Below are 23475 nucleotides of genomic sequence, written 5' to 3'. Positions count from 1 at the left end.
AACACAATAAAAGGTAGTGATCGTATGTCCAGTATCTAGTTTCAAAAAGTAGTAGTTATAAAAACTGTACATGTATTTCAAGGAGAAACCATTTTAGTGCACGAGTTACAATGCCTCGGTTTAACCCATAAATGACTGAATTTGTAAAAATATTGCACATAGTCAATTGTATTAATTCTGGTAACGTTATTCTCTTTTGATAGTTGCAGGATCTGCAGAATTCGGAGAGATCTCAGTATTCCTCTCACACACAAATGGCAGCTATGAGACCAAGAGTTCAGCCTCAAGATCTCAGACAGACAGCTATGATGCAACACGGTCAGCTGACTACAATCAATCAGTCGCAACTCAGCGCACAGCTTGGTTTGAATATTGGCGGAAACGCTGTTGCACACAACTCCCCATCCCCGCCAGGAAGTAAATCCGCCACACCATCTCCGTCTAGCTCAGTCCATGAAGATGAAGCGGAAGATACAGCAAAGGTATAGAGAGTTCTAAATCTAGTTATCTCACTTTGAAATAAACATCTATATGTGACAAAGAAGGGTAAAGGAAGACTAGTTTAAAGGTGATGATGAAACTTAAAATATAAGTAAATAAAATGACTATTGATAAATGACTATTAATAACAAATTAAAATATATTTGTAAGATGCCCATATAATCATAGAACTTTGACATTGCATTTATATTTTCTATGCCATCAAGTTATTTTTCTTTGTTATCAGCCATTTCAGACTACCAGTGGCTAAAAGCTTGTTTCCTTTAATATGCTTAAATGCAGGAAATTTGCTGTGCATAGAAGTAAAATCTTCCGACGTTTATCTAAAAAATATAAACATCTTATGCTCCGTTAAAATGATTATCAAAGGGATGTGTTGTTCTTGTTTTTGTTTTTAGTCAGAGATTAGCTCCAGTGTACACACCCAACCTAACACCATGACTACTTGACTCTGACAAAGTTAATATTCCTTGGTTGCATTAATTAATCTTCAGCATATGGCCCTCTAAAGTGATCCATATAAACGGAGCATGTTTATTTCTAATGAATGGTATCACCTGATGTGTCAGTCATACTGTTTACCTCTAGTCTAACCTGTCATATGTCAAATTAAAGGGCTTTATTTGTAGATGGGGAGATCCAATCTGAGTAACCCAGAACAGATTATTTATCCAGTTAGCCTAGTGATCGAATGGATCATATTCAGTCTTTTTGTGTTCTTCAGATGGACTGGAAGACATGTGGCCTAGTGGCTGTGCAAGTGACTAATGGCTACCCTCACTGGCACATGTTGATCAGTGATGTCGATCATTGTGGGTATATGCACACAGTAATTTGGGTTCAAGTAGGTCTAAAATAAGTAAATTGGAAATTCAAATGGCAGTAGTACTGGATTGACTGGTAGCAAAGCCATTTACCCCTTATACAGAGAAGAGAATTCCATATGTTCTTGTGCAAACTGATCACTTGTAACATTCACATTTATATTGGTAAGAAAGTCCATACTCTAACTTGCACAGTGTAATGTGACGGGTTGGGTACGTAATTCAGACACTGGAAATGTTGGCAGTTATCGCTAAATGCAGATACCATTCTGGTGACAGATTAGAAATGTCCACAGTGTGATTGTTGACATTCACAATATCGACAGTCACAATGTCGACATTATAAGAGCATTTTCATGTCAACAGTATAACTGCCGACATTTCTAGTGTCTGAAATATGACCCAATGTGACATTTGATCAGAAATTATATTGTATGAAAACTAACTGCACATTCACTGGATTTTAATTCTATTAATCTTACTGTTTGATGAAACAAGCCTACATTTTTTACCTTAGCTAAACACCTACATTATGTATCATATTCTCTTTTCTGTTATGCATTAGTCCATAACATTTTTTACATTATTGTCAGCTATGTATAGTGATCTGATATATGTAAGACTGTTAACATATCAGATTTTTAATTAGTTTTCTGCTATCCAAACAGTGTGACATTTCCATGAGTTTACCCTCCCTCCAGTATTTTCTGCACAATTGCACTAATTTTCACTGCAATTATAGCATTCTTCCTGTGCTACTATGGTAAATAACTTATGTCTCTGCCATATGTCATGCAGGAATGCTAACTCAGTAAAGGACAGAAGCTTGTGCTTATGATTAAACATAGTCAAGGAAAAATATGACTGCAAGAACCTTTAGAAAGTAATTGAAAGACTGCAGGGTATGAAGTAACAAGATTTGAGACCCTCACAGCTAAAAAACAAACTGCATATGCTTGAGCAAACATATGTCTCCCACAACAATGCAGTGTTAGACATGTATTTACCAAGATTTCAGTGCCAAACATAATTCAGAGCAATGTAAATGCAAAACTAAGTTGAAGCTTGCACACATCCTGGGGCAATACTATGTCCTCAGATAAAACTCAATTTCAAATGTAAGAAATGCTACACTGTGTGCTGTTTCCTTAGTATTTTAGGTCAGAATATTCAACTTTTCTGACTGTTGTCTAGAATCATTTTATTTTATAATTGCTCATAGTAATGATCAGCCTCTAATTCATGTGCGTATTGTGTAAACTCATGTTCAAAAAACAGGTTTTGTAAATTGTTAACTCAGTCTTAGTTAGAAGTTTTGTATTATGCTTTTTATTGAATTTTTAAAGTGAGTCTCTAGTTCAACGTTGGTGCAATGATGCATTAGATTATTGTATGCACTACAAACATAGAGTCCCTACTTAAATAATAAATAAATGTGATTCTTAATAACCAGGGTACAAGAGTAGGTGATGGACCTTAACAACTGGGTAGTCTTGTACAAGAGTAGGTGATGGACCTTAACAACTGGGTAGTCTTGTACAGGAGTAGGTGATGGACCTTAAAAACCGGGTAGTCTTGTACAGGAGTAGGTGATGGACCTTAACAATGGGTAGTCTTGTACAGGAGCAGGTGATGGACCTTAACAACCGGGTATTCTTGTACAGGAGTAAGTGATGGACCTTAACAATGGGTAGTCTTGTACAGGAGTAGGTGATGGACCTTAACAACGGGTAGTCTTTTACAGGAGTAGGTGATGGACCTTAACAACCGGGTAGTCTTGTACAGGAGTAGGTGATGGACCTTAACAACCGGGTAGTCTTGTACAGGAGTAGGTGATGGACCTTAACAACCGGGTAGTCTTGTACAAGAGTTGGTGATGGACCTTGACAATCAGGGTAGTCTTTTATAGGAGTAATTGATGGACATTAGCAATCGGGGTAGTCTTTTACAGGAGTAGATGATGGATCTTAACAATTGAGGTGGTAATTTATAATGCAGTAAAAATACCCAACAAATATAAGGTAATGTTAAATCAATACATGATAGCATTTATATTTATTTGAAATTGTATTAATTGTCGAGAGCAACATTAAGGACATAAACAAATTTTATATATAAATATATATATATATATATATATATATATATATATCACTACTACTTTACAGTGTACAGTATCACTATTACACTTTTACAGAGACGAGATTGATAAAATCACACAGTCGATTTTTATTTTTTTGCAATATCTTTATAAACCCCCAGGGAGTGAAAGAGGACCCCATTTTACACAGATGCATGAAATGTGATTATTTCCTCTCAATCTAAACATTGCTTGCCAAACACTCACGTTTGTCAATCAATCTACATACAGTCATGCACGCAGGATGTTTTAGCTGAAAGCTGGAGTTCAACTCATTTGCCTAAAAAATGTAATCTGGAGATAATCTCAAATAACAGGATTGTATCCTCAGAGTTGTGTTCCACATAGTATATTAAGTTACTTGTATTTCAAAGATGCCAAATATCTCTACCTATATGATAGCCCCAGCTGTACAATGTTGGTATGGAAGATATTCTTCCCAAAATGCATTGAAATATACAAGCATGAGCTAAATCCTATCTTTTTTATAATTATATTGTATATCCTTTCTATTTAGTAATAACATCAAGGGGTAAATGTATCATACTCTGGTTTCTTCAAGTCGCCAGAAAATCGGCGAGATGACAGCTAAAATTTAAAGTGGCGCTGCCTTGTAAAGGGAAACTTGCCATTACAAGGCAGCGCCGCTTTAAATTTTAGCTGTCATCTCGCCAATTTCCAGCGACTTGAAGAGACCGGAGTATGATACATTTACCCCCAGAAGTTCATTTCCAACTTGATCACTGAATGTTTGTTGACAAGACTTGTGTAGTAACCATAAAGGTGACAATGAGTGGCACCTAAGGGATGACACCTCTTCTCTATGCTTTTTGTGTAAGGTGCTACCATAACTAATGGCCCTGCCTCTAATGTGTACTGGTTAAAGGATCACTAAAATTTCTGGCCAGTATGCAATGTCCTAAAAATTAAAATATATACTATATGAAGAAATAAAATTCTCTTTACCAAATTATATATTCAACATAAAGCCCAGTGCTACTATGCAATTTTCAGTCTTGCATTACTTGATCAGTGGGTGCTTAATAAAATTTCCAGAGGGTCCTATATCTTGTAATTCCTCCTAATCAGGTTATCTGAAACCTTAAATGGTCAGACTAAGGGTTGTTTCACTGTAAACGCTACAAGTGCCAAAGCTTTTCCGAGCCACCTTCTTTATCTTAGAGGCTATTGGTGATTGGGACACCCCGAGGTTGTGACAGTGACATTCCTAAGGTTTCATATGTAATGATAAAGGGGTGAGAAAAGCCATCATAATGTTTAGAACCAGACCCTTGGTTATCCAGCCGGCACTGGTTAGCATGTCTTCGGAGAGACCCACAGATTGGGTTCCTCCCAAATCCAAAGTAATCCATCCCTGTGATGTATTTCTTTTCTTTTTCTTTTTTTTTTTACTACAAAGCCATTTCTAAACTGCCCCCTGAGCAGTCCTGCCATAGACTAGTTTGCCCTGGGCAGGTTAACGTGAACCAGCATTTTTGTTCAGTAGAAAATTGTGAACATCATCTGAGGTACCTAGAGCACTTCTTCTGCATTAAAGAGTTCATTAAATTGCTTTCACAAATGTATAATTAAACATTTCTTTCTTGACATTCCATTGCTGGGAGGTTAGATACATAGACAGACAGATAGAATGATAGATAGATAGATAGATAGATAGATAGATAGATAGATAGATAGATAGATAGATAGTATATTTATCAGGAGCTTCACTGACCAAGACAAATCAACTTACTAATGTGTTTCGGGAGCAATGCTGTTTAAAGTGATGTCTTTATAGAACTCATGGGATAAGCATCACCAGCAAAGGACAACATTGGGAGGAAGCCCATACTCCAGGATTATTATATCCATGCATTCAAGTGAAAGGCAAAATGAGCGAATTGCAGCAGATAAGCGATCCTTGACCATTTTCACAACAAACGGAAGAGTGCATGTGTGGAACCAACCTAAATACCTATGAAGCCCTGAGTACTTGTTTCCAAGATTATTTAATGTTGTAGGGTGCATTTTCTCATCCTGGTGTTAGTACAGTCTATCCTTTAGAAGGCAAAATCAATGCTAATCACTACTTACTTATAATCTTCAGCCCACGTTGCAGTATTTCTTTTCTGACTAAAGGGGTGTCTTTCAGGATGACAATGACCCCATCCATTGAGCATGTATGGTCACCCAGTAGTTGTATGAACTTGACATAAGTCATGATCTTCTCAGTCTGGAATGAGATCTGTGTTTTCCACCACCATCAATAAATTAAGTGACTTCATGTGGAACAATGGTGCTGGCTCACTCCTACACAATTCCACCACATTGGGAGGCTCAATGCCATGTCATATAGAGACCATACCGGCAATAATTGATACGCCCTATTAATTATTGGTGTTTCCAATTTGTTTCTCCACTACCTGTATATATTAATAGCAAATACCACAAATGAATAGTTAAGTGACACAAATTCGTTGTAGCTTCTTGGTTCACAAATATGCTGAAATTTATTAATAATTCTGGTTTTATTTATTATAATAGTTTAATGTTATGTTATGATTTTGAAAGGTCTGTATATTAGCACTTTTGAAAAATAAGTGCAAAGAATATTTTACTTAAATAATTTTGCTGTAGTGAAATACTCTCTGTTAAATGACAAGTATACACATCAGTATTTAGATTTATACTTGTGACATAATACTGACATCTGCAGACTATTATAAAACGTGTTGATACTTTCAGCCTTGTACTTAATAGCAGTCTTCTGATTAACATATACATCATTATACTTCCAGCAACACTACTAGAATAATAGCCTTATGCAACTAGAGACTAAAAGCAAACAAAAAAACATAATTCTTACCATGAATGTTAATAGTCTGTAATTACATAATACATTTACATAATACATTTTTCTTCAGGCATAATATGTCTAGAAGAAGTACCTTTGTGTGTTCACAAATAGAATCACTATTTCCATGTAAATAAGGTATTTTAATATAATTGTCCTCGAATTGTTATCACGTGTACAAATAGATCTGTCAGCAAACTTTTTTGTTTAATGCATGCTGAATGTTGATTTACTGTCCTCATGTAATATGGGGTTATTGTTGCAGTAATGATTCACATACTTTTACACAAGCTCAGCTAAAATGTAGTCTTTTGCAGCAAAAAACTAAATTGCATCTAAGTCCAATAGCATGATAATTTACTTTCATTAACTTTAAAATATATTTAGAGCTAATGTACCATATATGGTCACATAAACTTCTGGGCCATAGTGGTAACTTTTTTATACCATACAAGAATCTTTGAGGCTGGTTCAAATAATCTTGTGTCCTTAGTATTTTTTTTAACAAATAGTATTTTTGCTTTGAGAAGGTGTTTAGAGTCTTTTATAAAACCCAAATTATATAGACATGCGCTCAATAGTCCTCTCTTACTCTCTGGAGGAAATTCATTTGACCGCAAGGTGTCGTGACGTGGCTCCGGAACAGGCCGCGAAGACTCATCACGGCAGAGGTTTTACTAAAATCTCTGCTCATTTTCCCTTGCGTCCCATAGAGATACCAGGAGAAAATAAGCAGAGATTTGTTACTGTATTGGCTGCCCATGTGCGCAGCCGGACATCAAGGCAAAGTCCGGCTGTACCTGACGCAAATTGAATTCACCCCACTGAGTCACAATATAAGGATAACCTCAGAGGGGCTCAATTAAAGGACGCATCTGCACCCCAAATGTAAGCAGAAAAGATGCATACTTAAAAATGTGCATTATGTGCATATGCTCAGTTGGACACATTTGAGGATGTGTCCAGCTCTACCCCACTAGCACATACGCCAGGTTTACGTGTCACAAGTAGCAAGTGTGTATAGTTACACACCATGACACCGTAGAGAAAGTGTAGGTATAGCGTAGAGATGTGGTTTAACAGTATAAATATATAAATAGTAAATGTGATCTAATACTGTAATGAAGTGATATATATATATATATATATATATATATATATATGAAAGAATAATGTCTGAACAGTGTTATTAATAAATGCAAAAGTCTCATATACCATGTAAAATATAATTAAGTACAGACACAAATACAAAATACAAGTACAAATTAAATTCCATTAAACATCAAATATCTGTTGTTTTCCTGTTTAAGATAACAATGAGAATCTTGTTTCCTGATACTGTTTAATTGGAAGTATCAATTAAATAATGTAATAGATGGACACAACTTCATATAATATAGCAGTACTAATGAATTAAGTACTATCAGCTGAGGGGGTCTATCTGCAATCAGCCAATCAGAAGCGGCTAGCTAGTGCTGCTGATTGTCATCATCCAGCACCTCCTGAAAGCCATACCTACGTATGAGTCCAGGTCTACCTCAGTTGTAATTACGTGAACTCGTTATTACTGTGCTTGGGCTACACTAGCCTGCACCTACTCTCTCCTGTCCTGCCTCTTCAATGTAAGAAGAAATAGACTAAGGCACCAAATGCAAATTGCAAGTGAGCCACAAAAGAAGACTTGGAACAAGATGTGATCCAAGTGACTCCATGGAAGATATTCAACAGGGACACTGCAAAATGTTCCCAGAAGTTATTATAGGGAGTTCTTTATATTGAGAAGTGTCATGATTATTTCCCTAGACCAGGGTGTTTGTATCACCACACTAACAGCGAGACAGTGCAAGGCACACCACAATACCAAATCAAGGTTGGGGAAATGCAGCCTGTCTAAATGAAGTCATCAACCATTAAAGTCACACGCAACAGCAGTTAGACTAAAAAATTACTTACCAAAATGTGGCTGATCATATAGTACATAGTTGTGGTAGAACACACAGTACATACTGTAATTGCGGTAGAACATACAGTACATTGTGCTATTGAAAAATAGATGTTACTCAGACCGCAAAGGTTTACTGATGACCTATGCACTAAAAAAGACCACGGTAATTTCTGGCCTAAGTGAGTTTGTCTGTTGTGTGAAAAAATATGTAGGCAACATAGTTTTAATAATATATATATATTAGTGTTACTTTTATTTTTTTGTGTTGAGACTCATGATGTAATTTTCCAAATATCCATGAGCTCACTATGGAAAAAAAGGAATGGGGGAAGATAGGGAAAAGAGGAGAGAACACAAGGCACTTCACAAAACAAGACAGTCTCCCCTGTGTAATAAAATGTACCGCCCAGTTGTAGAAACACACATTGATTGATTAATATCAACTACGTAGAAATGAAAAAAATAATTTGTGAAGGACTACACTGTAAGTCAGGAAGAAACAAATCAAATAAGACAAGAATATTTAAACTGTTAATGTAAACATTAGAACATAACAAAACTGTTTTAAATTATATTCAATGAGTAGTTCAGTGTTACTTCCTCTATTATAAACAATAAATGTATCAGTCTGTAGATCTGAATTTTAAGCAGTGTTAGAAATAATTTTGGGATGTACCGTTATATGGTCTACATTCTAGTCTATTATTCTATTTGGCTGTAGTAAATTCTGTATTATTATTATTATTATTATTATTATTATTATTATTATTTCATTTTATTTGTTTATATATATTATTGTGAGGTTTTGTTTGTTTTCATTAAGACAAAATAATTTGTTGTAGTTGTAACTGTTAGCTGATTGTTATCCTTATTACAGATCAGTGGAGGAGAAAAACGACCAGCCCCTGACATGGGAAAGAAGCCAAAAACACCAAAAAAGAAGAAAAAGAAGGACCCAAATGAGCCCCAGAAGCCAGTGTCTGCCTATGCACTATTCTTCCGGGATACACAAGCAGCCATAAAGGGACAGAATCCGAATGCTACGTTTGGAGAGGTATCCAAAATAGTAGCCTCCATGTGGGATGGACTAGGAGAGGAGCAGAAGCAGGTAACTGTTCTCTCTAATGAATTTCACCAGTGAAAAAGAAATGTGCAGTTTTAATTTCTGAATGGATGGCTTAAAAATATATATAGTCACGTTCATATTCAATTTTAGAAAATGTCAGTTTTATTCCATCACAGTCATAAGAGTTGTTGTATTTTTAGCCTCCTGGAAATTCTGTTCTTGGAAAAGCTTTTGTGCTCCATCAGATGTCATCTCTTCTCTTTCTATTACTAAGATGAGTGAGTGAAAGTTCTCAAAATCCAGAAATATGTTGCCCATGCCTCTCCTTACCACTATGTAGGAAACCTCATGCCCACCAAGTGTGAGCACATATCCAACAAGCCAGGCGGGCAAATTTCTTTCTGTGCTCAAAAAATAATTGTTTAAAGGCTTTTATTCAAATTTTAAATACATTTTAACTTTCTGTATCATCATTTCATTTCATTGTAAAGATTTGTTTTTTGCACAAAATTTTAATTCTATACTGTATTATACTATGTGATACTAAAGGGGTAGAAAGCATTGGCCGCATCACTATATTGATCACAAAGGGGCCTGGGGACTTGACTGTTTGGACTGGAATGCCAGGCACTGCAGGATGTATCTTGTTTCATCACTTTATTATGTTTTATATTTTGATCATCTTTTTTTTTTTAATATACATTTGTTTTTTGCTAACACCTGTTTCTTATTTATTGGATAATTTTATATAATATTTACATGATTGGGACATGGGTTATGGAGACTGGCCTATGGAAGCATATGGTTAATATTTCGGAGTGATTTACTCAGCATGGAAAACCCACTTATACAAAAAATCATTTAAGTTACTTAAATATGTGGGTAAAAAGAGATAAAAAAAAGTGAATGTATGTATAAGTTCGTGTGATTCTGCTCACATCCAGTTTCACAAAAGGAAACACCCGTAATATCTGGAGAAGTTTTCTTTCCTTTGAGTTTCTGGAGAAGTGTGTTCTCCAGCACAATGAAAGCCAAAAAGAGAAAAATAAATATATTGTGTAACATACAATCAAATCTTTTGTGAATTTATTGTGCAAACATAAACTCACTCTTTGGATGGTGAGGATAAGGTCTTATCAGAACGATAACTTCTTTTAGTCTTGTTATATTGGAATTGATAGGAACTCTATTAGTTATCCGCATGTGTTGGGAAACAATAAAGGGAGGAAATATTTTGCACACTGTGTGAAAGAATAAATTAAACACATAAATGCGGAGAAATATACTCATCAGTGAAAGGTGAGGATTTTAAAAAGGTTTCTGTGTATTCTTATCATGGAACTCAAAACCATTTACAAGCTGAAAAATAAAACAACAACATAGTGCAAACTTCCCACCTGTCACGGTTTATGCAGGACCAGCCCGATCTGAGGGCTCTGTCCCACCATTCCAACCATCAGTAGCTTTTTCCTGACTTCTGTAATGTTGGGAGGTATTGCTGCTGGGGGTTATAAGGAGAGGCAAGGGGACTAGGAGCAGCCTAGTGCTTCAGAGGGGCTAGGCAACCCCCTAGGGTTATGGCCATGCTCCTTTAGAGGTCTGTCCTGATTCATAGATCGGCAAACTTGAGAGGTATGATAGTGCTCATTGGGTATCAATTTGCCTGTTTATTATTAAGAGAAAACCCATTTTACTGACAAAAATAGGTTCTTTTGCTGTAGATAGGGCTTCTTACGATTTCTCAAGCCCTCCCTGCCAGTGATAGCTTTTGCCAGCTATGGGCGGCGATCTCTTAGGTCTGTAGCACAGCATTGGGGAGGCCTAGTTGCCATGGACAGAGGCCATCCTCTGAACACTCTCGCCACAGGTGCTGGAGTAACCTAAGCTGTCTGTAGTGGAGTGGGATGGTAATACTATACTTTATAGCAGAATTGTGTCAGCTTAATACCGAACAATGTGTTTCACCTTCATGGTTTATATCTGAACATCTCGTTTTTGGTGTCTAGTGATTTCTGTACAATTCATTTGAAATTTACTGAATTGTATGATTGGTTAATAATGTACATGTGAGTCAGTTAGGGACTGGTTCAATTTTAATTCAATGAAAGGTATCTTGATCTATATATTTCCTTACTAATACTATCCAGTACATCGATGGGTTTACTCATTGCAATTCATGGGCTTAACCATCCTGTTGCTTTACCGAGCAAGTGATTACCTTCTCCCCCCCGTGCACAAGTTGAACATTTGTATTATTGTAGTGTATACTAAAAGACACATATTGTCAATTAAATTTGTTCATTAATACTGGAATGTATAAACTGCTTAATTACCGTTGCAGCAAATTTCCCTAAATTTTACTGACCTTCAAATCCTGCTTTAGACACCTCCCATAGTCTGCCTCCTTAAACTGTAACTAATCCCTGTCAAAGTGAGATGCAAAACAGCAAGTAAAAAGCAGACGTTATTGTGTGAATATCATATGAGGGTTACTGTTTGGAAAAGATGAAAACTAAAATATTTAACATATCCATTAACAAAATAATGTGGCTGAAATAGCAGTAATGTTTGTTCGTAGATACTTTGTTTGATTCCAATTAACTTCTTTGGCATTCATGGAACAGTTGTATCAGTTTATGTGACGAGTGTTTTCATTTTATCCGGAATAGATGTATTTTTACAAAATAATAAAATGTTGCAATTTCTTTAGAGGATAAATAGATCAATAACATTTATATTGGAAAAAATTGCTACTGTTGATACTATAGAATCTTATTATAGATATAAGTGTCATTTTGTGCTGTATGAAAATTGGATTATTTGATTGATCTATTTTTTTCAAGTAAAGTTTAGATTCCTATGTTACCGCTAGTGTCCAGCCATTATAATAAAGCCCTTCCCCCCTGTGTATGCCAAATAAAGTATTCAGCATTCAAGCACTTATTAATAATGTACAACAAAATGTTTTCCTTGTTGAGTTAAAAAGCTTTCTGTACCCCTTGCGCCCTCCTTCCTCTGCACCCCAAATATCCCTGAAGCAAATTATTAGAGGTGTTCATATATATATATATATATATATATATATATATATATATATATATATATACACACACACGGATAGATAGATAGATAGATAGATAGATAGATATTGATGTATATAGATATATAGATAGATATAGATATATAGATATAGATAGATATAGAGTTCACTGACTATCAGATATGCAATAACTTCTATTGGGAACCACCTATTTTATGGTCTCATATAACAATAGCACTGTAAAATTTGGGGTCATAACTGAAAATATAGACCACCACTGATATAAACACTCAAGGGGGTATATTTACTAAACTGTGGGTTTGAAAAAGTGGAGATGTTACCTATAGCAACCAATCAGATTCTAGCTGCCATTTTTGTAGAATGTACTAAATTAATGATAACTGGAATCTTATTGGTTGCTATAGGTAACATCTCTACTTTTTCAAACCTGCAGTTTAGTAAATATACCCCAAGATCTTAGTAAGAGAGTAGATGACTCCAGTAATGTACACGTTCCACTTTTTGGAACATATACAATATTGCAAATATTTCAAACTAATATCAAACTTTCTGATGTATTATTTAATTTATTTCATGTATGAAATTGTTAATGATAATAATAATAATTATAACGATTTGTAGTATTGTAGAGTAGCAATGTTGTCATGTCTAGTGGCCATGACACATTGGTGAGTTAATCTTGTATACATCATGTGTTACATGTACAGATTAACCTGGCCCCCAGCAAAATATCCCTAAAAATTATATTAAAATTTTGCTGCAGACTGCAGACAGCCATTTAATTGCTACCAGGCAGTTGCTGAGCGGTCCCTTAAACATGAGACTTACTATATTCATTACTTTACTGCATACACTTGAGACATTTAAACATGTTTCTACTTTTTAACTTATTTTTTTACTAACATTTCCCGGGGACCACTGAGGTCATTTTATCAGTTTTATAAAATAGCTGTTTGGTAAAAAAATGAAAGTTACGTTGAACTTAAACCAGATGGAAATGTACAAAATCGTCTTTGCGTCTCTAATTGGAAGCACAGTAAGGCTGTAATAGATTTTGCAAATTGCAAACAAAATGCTCTTGTTTACATTTCTGTCAGTGACTTTAAAGCTTCAGTCAGAGAGACAAATACACATATGTTTGTGATAAAACTGAAACGTAATACCCCTTTTCAGAGTTCAGCTTTGTATTTAAAATTTGCAATTACTGTTGTATGCATGAGTATGGGGCTGCGTATATTTAAACAGAAGCTTGTTTAGTAAGAAGGCAAAGATTCTCCTAGGGATCCTGGCAGGGTTTTAATGATCAGGTAGCACAAGCAAGCACACTGTTGGAGTACTGTAACATATGTCTTCCTTTAGTCTGCATAATTCATATGCCAGAAAATTAGCTATAGCTGCTCCACTCAATAGCAACACCTCATTATTTTATTCTTCAGTATTTATCCCAATGTTTGACGCCTCATGAAATTACTGCTAATGTGTTATAGAAGGGCAAATCTGACACAAGTGAGAAGAATTTAATTTCCCACGCATTCCTTCCTGCTGGTATGTCCTCCCCTCCCCTGGCAGAAGTAGCAAAAGTAAATAGTTAATTTGCTTCAATTATAAGCCTGTCCTGCTAAATTAGAAGCAGCGGGGCTATGAAGAAGCAGAATTACACTTACAAGCTGATAAATCCTTGGAGCCCACAAACTGATGTCTTTTCTTGGAGCCACAGTAATTCCATTACTTTTATGTCAAGTCAATCAAACCAGTTAATCTTTATTGGTGCTTCCACACACATAGGACATATCCCTTCATCGCCATACTCCAAACGGTCAATTTTCCTGGAAGTGTCTTGGGTTTAAAGACTAGTGTACCACAGGGTGCCATTGAGGTACCAGGCATCTGGAGGTTTACGTTATTGGTTACACTGAACTGTTATGCTTTTGGTCACGGTGCTTCAGCACAGCTACATTAAAATTTGCCTTGTAATATTCCAAAACTAATAGCACTTATCATCATTAGCATCATAATAGATAATTACATGTTAAGAAATTTAAAGAGATGCATTGTTACAATTTGAGAGATCTGAATAATCTACCTGCAGATACATATCTACAGTCACTGAAACTGTTGAAATCAATTATATATTTAATGTCCTAATGTGCACTCTGTATTATAGATTGTAATTTGGGTTGCAAAATCTAGTCCTGGCCACGGGCACCAAGAAGGGGGTGAGCAGGTACAAAGTACCGGGGCCCAGGCTGTCTGTATTGGCAGGAGCCACTAACCTGGTGTGACCATGCCACCTCAGGGGCTGGATAAGGGGCCCAAATAAGTTGCTGAACCAGGTCTGAAATTCCTGTTGGCGGGCTTGGTCCTGGCACTTCATTAATGTATACGTTTGGCAGCATAATGGCAGTAGGAGTCTTGTTGGCTCATATTGCAAAAACAGGAGCCACAGCCATCCAATCAGGTGCCAGTTTCACTTCCTTATTCTATCTTAGCCAATTGAGTCAACATGGATGGATGGAGTGCTCAGCTCTGACATCTGCAGCTTCTGCCACTTTATAAGAAGTGGTGTCTAGCTCCTGGCATCAGATAATGGTAAATATTATAAGTGAGTGATCCCCCATATGATTGCTGGTTTAGGGTATTGCTAGGGTTGCCTGAAAGTTGGCAACCCCTACTTGTCTGTTCCCACCTATGTGTCCTCCGTGCAGTATGTCTTTTAAAGACATATATGTATTATGTATTTTAATATATATATATATATATATATATATATATATATATACATATATATATATATATATATATATATATATATATATATATATGTAATTAATATACTTTTTTCCTTATTTCAGTGGGCACCTTCTCTTAACATTTACTACCATGTGTTTATTACATTACATTATTGATAGTTTATATTACTTTGTTGGCAGCATTAGGGGCCTATATTAATCAGACAAAGTGGACACTTTTGGTATATCCATCAGCGTGCTTCAGTGAAGAGGCCATAGACAGAATCTATATAAATCCTTACACAATTACATTTTTTTCTTTTATGTTTTTTGCAGGTGTATAAAAAGAAAACTGAAGCTGCCAAAAAGGAGTATCTGAAGCAACTGGCTGCGTACCGAGCAAGTCTTGTATCCAAGGTAATGTCAGATATTTATGGCATAGATTTTACCAGTGTCACGTAAATGCTTTGCCAGAATCTTATTATGTAACATTTCATAATATAAAAGACATTGGATTCCGTTCCATTACAATCATTTTTCATTGCTGGAGTGAGCTGGAGAGACAATTAGATAAAAAGGACAGAACTAGCACATAATTACATGCTGCAGGAGTGTAAGCAAATGGAGTATAAAGCTGACATTTAAGCATGATTTTAACTTTTCTAAATAAGTATATCTTAAAGTCCACCCAAAAAAATAATAAAAAAAAAATAGATTTGATAGAATACAAAGTTAAAGTAGAGCGCGAGTATTTACTTCTTGTGGATCCTTGACAGGGAAAGGCTGGCAAATTTTGGCCCAGGTGGCCCACTGACCTGGCCTAAGGCAGCCCACTATGGGAGTGGCCCAGGGGGGCAGATGCCCCCCAGCCCAGCTGGCCCCTGGTCCTTGATGACTCTAGTGGTTTCATACCACATTGCTCTGTTCTCTTCCAATTTGGTGCAAGTCAAATGATGAACATAGTATCATTAGAACCATTAGGTATCTTTATAGTTTATCTTTAGTATATTTTCTTAAAATACTCTACTTGCTGGTTTTCCCACACTTGGGAAAAACTGGTAAAACACATAATCATTGTTCTATAATAGCAGAAATGTAGAGGTGGCAGATGGTTACTAATTTAATATTTTCTTTCTTTTCTTTCACTCTAATTCATTATGTATCTTCTGCTGTTGAGAGCATGTGTGTCTGCCAGAAAAGAAGTAAAAATCAGTGTTCATTTTAAATCACTGGTCAAATGGACTTATTTTATGCAGGTGGGATGGAGTCTAGGGGGTAAATTTATCAAGCTGTGGGTTTGAAAATGTGGAGATGCTGCCTATAGCAACCAATCAGATTCTTGCTGTCATTTTGTAGAATGTACTAAATAAATTGTAACTAGAATCTGATTGGTTGCTACAGGCAGCATCTCCACATGTTCAAACCCGCAGCTTGATAAATGTACCCCTAGGACAACGAAAAATTAAACTGGAATCCTCATTGGGCTCAAGTATGCACAGAGGGACTGTGCACTGGCCAGGCAAGAAGTAAGACTCCTCTTACTGCTGTCACAGGGAAGCTGAGCATCACTCACCTGCCACGTGACATTTTATTGATGGCTTGGGTGGCTGAAGATTTTCTATCACTGTGATACCTTGGTCTTGATAAATAAACATATCTAAAATATGAAAAGCACAATTTTCAGAAAAATGTAACTAATAATGTGAATGAATAATAAAACTGTCAAACTGCTACCCAGAAACTAGATCCATCCTTGACACCATTGTCAAGGTTGAAATTACTTATCTACACCATAAGATAATGATATATCGTAATTTGGGTTATTATTTACATAGTACATTCTAATCCTGCAAAATGTATGTATCCAAATGGCTTTCCTGGGCCAAATGCTTCAGTGGTCTGTTATATGTATTGTCATGCATTGGTGTACAGTGTATCAACCAAAATCTAATATTCCGGGCAGGATAAGCAAAACCCCTCCCTCTTCTCAAATTATGGTAATTATTCATATACAAGGAGGAGTTTAGTTAGCATGAATTTTCTAGTGATTCTGCATGGAACACAATCTAAACAGTCCGCTACATTAATGTTGGGATTCAGTAAGAGAGCATGGCTCAAAAGCTGAAAGTGGCTTCCTCTTTAGAGTTTACTAACATAATAACATATTTCATAGTGTGTGACATGTCAACTTAACATAGACACCACACTATGTTTGTTTTTTTTATTAAAACTTCCACAGGTAACTATAGAAAGTTGGTGTTGCCATGGTAACCAATCACATTTGCTTTCAATTTATAACAAATATGAAATCTGTTTGGTTGCTATTGGCAACACCACCTTTTCTATATAATTTTTATTGGTTGACATTAATTCTCTTCAACAATCAATTATAAAATAAAAGAGAACATCACGGAAAAGAAATACACAGGGGGAATGGGTGAGTTTAAGGAAAACAATGTATATACCAACAGTCTGTTCTCGTGCGATTTGTACAGTCACTGTATGAAATATGGTTACATTGCTGTAATTGGTACACTGTTATATTATCAGGCTATGATCCCAATAATGGAAATGAAAGCAGCCTTGAGACCCGTTGTTCAGTGATTTTTTTAACACCTTGAGGATTGTAAAGTTGGTAGACAGTACTGAGGAGCATGTGATCCATACACTTTTATCTTCAAATTCTTCCTTGTTAAACTATACATCCAAAACCACTACATGCACATATCAAATAAGCTATGCCTTTACAAACGCATGTCTTCTTGTGGACCTTAGTTCTGCCATAATTTTTGACAATTTATTACACTATGAAAAGGCAATTTGATAATGGGTAGCTCTGCATTCACCATATATTACTGTATGATATGAGGGTAGCTATGGCAACATCTGTCAGGATGTCATCTATATTCTTGTATAAAATAGAATCGCAGGGGTATGGACTTATTCAGAAAGACAGGGATATTACACCCCAGTATGCACCTTTTAGGCATACTAGGGTGTAATCTTGTAATGGGTATCCATTGTAATGGGTATTACCATCTTCAGATATATATGGATTGACAATTTGATAATGGGTAGCTCTACATTCACCATATATCCCCCTGTATGATATGAGGGCAGCTATGGCAACAACTATCAAGATGTAATCTATATTCTTGTGTAAAATAGAATTGCAGGGGTATGGACTCATTCAGAAAGACAGCGATATTAGTCCCCAGTATGCACCTTTTAGGCATACTAGGGTGTAATCTTGTAATGGGTATCCATTGTAATGGATATTACAATCTTCAGATATATATTAAATAAATGTTCCATCATGAGCCTTACATTTCGGGGCACCTAAGTGTGTCTCTAATGCCCTATTATACATTAATCTAGGTATAAATATACTCTCTGCAGAATTAATGTTTGTTTATAGTGAATTATTGCATGAGCACAGACTTTATAGGGAGATTCCATTCGGCGCAAGGTATCTCTGGAACGTGCACGGAGACACCTCGCATCAGAGATTTTACAGAATCTCCGCTCATTTTTTCTTGCACACCGTAGAGGTGCGCAGAAAAATGAGCAGAGATTCCAACCGTAATGGCCAGCAATGTGTGCAGAGGACATCGCAGTGATGTCCACTCGCCACATTGAATCTCTCCCTATGAAGATTAAAAAGTACCTTTGCAAACGTATCCTCCAAAATTGACCCTATATCTTCTACCAGCTGTTAATATTTTTTATTGGGGTAGATAGGTTGCTTAATATGAAGAGTAAAATCTAATATAGACACTATTATAATTTAGTGGCAAAGGTATTCAGACCACCTGGGTCCATTGGTTTCTAATTGAATAGTGCAGTTGTAAGTATTGAAATATAACCCCACAAATTTAGAAAATCAAACCTTTTTTACACCGTCACCTATAGAACAGTTTTCAGAAATGCTTCCCCCATACAGTATGTTTAAACAAAGCAAAACATTTTTTGCATGATGTAAAGTAGTCATAGTCATCAATTCATATATATGCAGTATTAAACATTATCCTGCCTTTGATATTCAAATGTGTTACTACTGTGTTCCTAAGTATTATTTCATTTGAAAACAATATTTTTTAAACTGGTCTGATGAATGTATATTGTTCTGATGCTTATATGTTTACAGTGTAGAAATATATAAAATCAGTCTTTACTGATACTATTCCCTGGAAAAATAATGCATATTCACTCCATAAATTGACCCAGTCCAAACATCAAACAAATTCATTAATTGAATTTGTAATGTGCCACTGGACCCTTGAGGGGTTGGATAAAGATCAATCAAAATTCCGGCCACTGAACATGCAATTTATCATACTAATGATCTTTTCACTAACCAGAACTAGCAGCTTACATTAAGTAAACACCAATGACTTCAGTTGTCGTAACATAAATCAATTTACTTAAATGGTAATATAATGTTTTAGCTTAATTTATTTTTAAACGTTCCCACAAATTACCAAGTCGTTTTAAAATATATAACCAGCACTTTAATAGTACTATTGTCAATTGATGTAAGAAATAAAAAAATGTTTGATACTGTGCAAGGTAAGAAATGGAGCTCCGACATCTAATTACCCTCAAGGTTATTCTAGCTGTCAATCTAAGACACATGGGCATCTAAAGAAAGGAGAGAAAAGGGGCCACTTAATGTTTTTGGGGCAGTAATTGAAGCCAGGTCACGTAGCATGTTTTTACGTTTCTTTACCTTTTTGGATGGTTTAAGTCCTGCCTCAATCCCTTGTCTTATAGCAAATATGGAGCACACCAGGATCCTCTCCATTCTTAGACCTTCCTTCTGTTGCCTAGTCTCTCCCCAGGATCCTCTCAGCTACTCCCAGCTGGGACTTGGACCAAGATGTTTATGTGAAGGCAGCAAAGGCAGCTCACAGCATAGAAGGGCATGGTTGGTCCTAGTCAATGGAGGAGAATAAAACTCTTCTATTCTGCCTAATTGGATTGGGCAACTGAGTCCTCCTGCAGTGTGAGCAGCCTTCACATAAACAACATAGTCCAGCTACAGGGCTACAAGAGTCCCTGGTGCTGTAACTCTCAGCAACAAATCAGCTTCTCATCACCTAGTAAGGGTTAGAAAATGAAAGCAAGCGTGTAATTGGTTGCTGAGGGATACAGCATTATTTTTCTGTGCTCCCGTTTTCATAAATATATAGCCACGAGCACCCTGTCTGCTTTAGACCCAAGAATTTGCTTTTGTTGTTAGACTGCTGAAACGGTATCAAGCCGTAAAAAAGAAGAATTAGTAAAAGGTAATCCTATTACACAGAAATGTGCCATTTACATTTTACTATAAAGCAAATGTTCATATTTGAGTTCACTTATAATAGATGCAGATTAATTTATAACATTCCTCTTAAATGTTGCTCATAAAACTTTTCCTTTTTAATAGGCTAAAAGTATGTCCTTTGATGCTCCTAAAGCATTTGAATAAGACCTCCATTCACTTGAATACAATAAAATAAAAAGTTAATGAACCCCTGAGAGTTTTTTTTAGGACATCCAGGTACAAATTAAGGAATGCCTCATTTTCCATGCTCCTGGACGCATACCTCCCAAATGTCCTGATCTATGCAGGTCTATTTGAGGGGGTGGTACCAACTTCCCAACAGGCGGCATGTTTTTTCCTGACTGACAGGAAATTGGGAGTTTATGTCTCTGAACTAGGCACAATTCTGGGTGAAGTGGCACACCCCATGTGGCATAACCAAGCCCCTAATGCTCTATGACCAAACTCCCTATTTTACACATATTTTCCCATTTCACAGTTCATCAATGTTGGGTGGTATGTGGACTCGCCGTAAGGGAAGCAATACATCCGTCGTAAGAAGTTGTGCATGCTTTTGTACATAGTTAATGATACCCATGTTTTAGCTCCCATTTAAAGGAACATTACATTTTGTATCTGGCTTTTTGCATGTATGAATGAAACATTTGAATAGGGCTCACTATTAAAACCATTGCCTTAAAATCCTTATGCATTTGTTGGGGACACAGTGCATATTATCTTGCGTAGTTAGAGCTAAACCTGGCACTGAATGATCTCTATGGGCCTGAGTCATTAAGGAGAGAAAGGCAAAAAAAAAAGTAAATTTGCTCCTGGACAAACCATGCACAATGCAAGGGGTGCAAATTGTATACAAGTTAAATACCGGCTGCTTTTTTATGTAGCACACAAATACTTGATAGCTTTATTTTTGCATTGAAATTTACGGTTTAAATAGGACATGCTCTACCCCAACTATAAATCTGTCCCCACATTGTAAATTTATCTTCCGCTCCAATACAACATGGTTTTGCCAAGGTGCAAAGTTACTCTTTTTTTTTGCTTTGCTCTCCTTAATGACTCAGGTCCTATATGTATAAATAAGGGGCATCTTCTTTATACCACCCGTTATACATTTTATCATATACAGTGAGTAATCTTTATACCACCTTTTAGTACCAACAAGTATATTCTCCACACAAAAGTGCAACAAATGTATCAGTTCCATTATGTCACCCTTTGTGTTAGGCCACTTCCATTATTATGTCTCGTGTTATAAGCAGTAGGTGTGGAGAGGAAGTACTAGAGTATATTTTTCCAATAACATACATTACAGTTTACGTGTAATTGCTTTGAAAAAAATAATACATTTTTAATTCCTGACCAAATCTTACTTGGATATTAAAGGTTAGGAAAAGTAAATGCTGATTTTATCTGTTTTATAATTACCCATCTTATCTATTCTAGAGTAAATAGCTCCTAGTTACAGCTTTTATGATCACCAATTCTTCAGCTTAAATACAAAAGGACATGTAGAAAAACATAAAATATCAATGACAGCTCTTTGCGAAATATACAGTCTTTGGCTATAAAAATAATGTTCACTCAACCCAGATAGGGGACAAGATAAAATTGTCCATTGTATGTACAGCATTATATATATTTTATTATTTAACCATTTTAGTTATTATTGCCGTGTGTTAAAAAAAAAAAATTAGCAAAATCTAGAACAAATAACTAGATGAGAATAAACATAAAAATACTATATAAGTAACGTTAGAAATGTTTGTTTACTATACGTTGCTGAAACATACTGTAACTCTTGCTTAGGCAATCTGGTTTTCCAGCTTTTGTTTTCTTCATAAGCTGAAGAGCTATAGGTTGGCTCTCTCTGCTTTTATTATTTTATTTCTCTTAATAGTTTACATAAAAATATCTATTGGGCATACATTTTAATAATATGTTTTTTTTTGTTTTCCCAAAGAGCTACAGTGATCCTGTTGATATGAAGACATCTCAGCCTTCTCAAATGATGAATTCAAAGCCTCCGGTGTTCCACGGAGCCACACAGGGACACTCCACGTTGTATCTCAGCTCCCCTTATCACCAACAGTCAACAATGAGTCCACACTTATCTGCCATGCATCCCGGAATCAACAGGAACATAGCTCCCAAACCCAACAACCAAATGCCAGTGACTGTTTCTCTAGCAAGCATGGCTGTATCTCCACCTCCATCTCTTCAGATGAGCCCACCTCTCCACCAGCATCTGCATATGCAGCAACACCAGCCAATGTCCATGCAGCAGTCCATTGCAAACCAGCTACAGATACAGAGCCAGTCGGCTTTGCATTCACCAGCAATGCAGCAGGTCGGTATATCTTCCTTATGTTCTGGTTTCCACTTTCTGAAAAAATAAAAGTTTCCTTATGTAATGAGCAAGCTGCTAGTCAACTACTAATCAAACACATCATCATTTATTTATATAGCGCCACTGATTCCACAGCGCTGTACAGAGAACTTATTCACATCAGTCCCTGCCCCATTGGAGCTTACAGTCTAAATTCCCTAACATACACACACACATACACACACACACACACACACACACACACACTAGGGTCAATTTTGATAGCAGCCAATTAACCTACCAGTATGGTTTTTGGAGTGTGGGAGGAAACCGGAGCACCCGGAGGAAACCCACGCAGACACGGGGAGACCATACAAACTCCACACAGATAAGGCCATGGTCGGGAATTGAACTCATGACCCCAGTGCTGTGAGGCAGAAGTGCTAACCACTACGCCACCATGCTGCCACACATATTAAAACATTTTAGGAACTCGTCAGGAATGAAGGCAGAGGGTTATGATCATAGTGGGTATTGTCTTTTGGATGCACATATGACTTCCTGTGTGTACAAATTTAGATCAAGTGGAGCCAATAGGCACACATCCCCTTAACCCCAAAACATGCTCTAGTTTCACCGGTTCTGTCACTGAGAATATAGTGACATGATCCCATCCACAGTAGAAGGCATGTGAGTTGAAATT

At 36.3% G+C, this 23475-nt stretch overlaps 1 protein-coding gene across 1 annotated transcript in view; it reads left to right on the top strand.

Annotated features, from left to right (window-relative positions):
• TOX (thymocyte selection associated high mobility group box) overlaps positions 1-23475 on the top strand; it is a 217613-nt gene that overhangs the window by 179205 nt on the left and 14933 nt on the right. The window contains exons 4-7 of the mRNA XM_075213560.1: positions 204-482; positions 9142-9372; positions 15457-15537; positions 22407-22793. Coding sequence (XP_075069661.1) covers positions 204-482; positions 9142-9372; positions 15457-15537; positions 22407-22793 — 978 coding nt within the window. The remainder of the gene's footprint in view (positions 1-203; positions 483-9141; positions 9373-15456; positions 15538-22406; positions 22794-23475) is intronic.

The sequence above is a fragment of the Mixophyes fleayi genome, chromosome 5, assembly GCF_038048845.1.
Source record: "Mixophyes fleayi isolate aMixFle1 chromosome 5, aMixFle1.hap1, whole genome shotgun sequence".
In the NCBI taxonomy this organism is placed as follows: domain Eukaryota; kingdom Metazoa; phylum Chordata; class Amphibia; order Anura; family Limnodynastidae; genus Mixophyes; species Mixophyes fleayi.
Note: the sequence above shows the minus strand (reverse complement) of the source record. Positions and strands in the feature narration are given on the sequence as shown.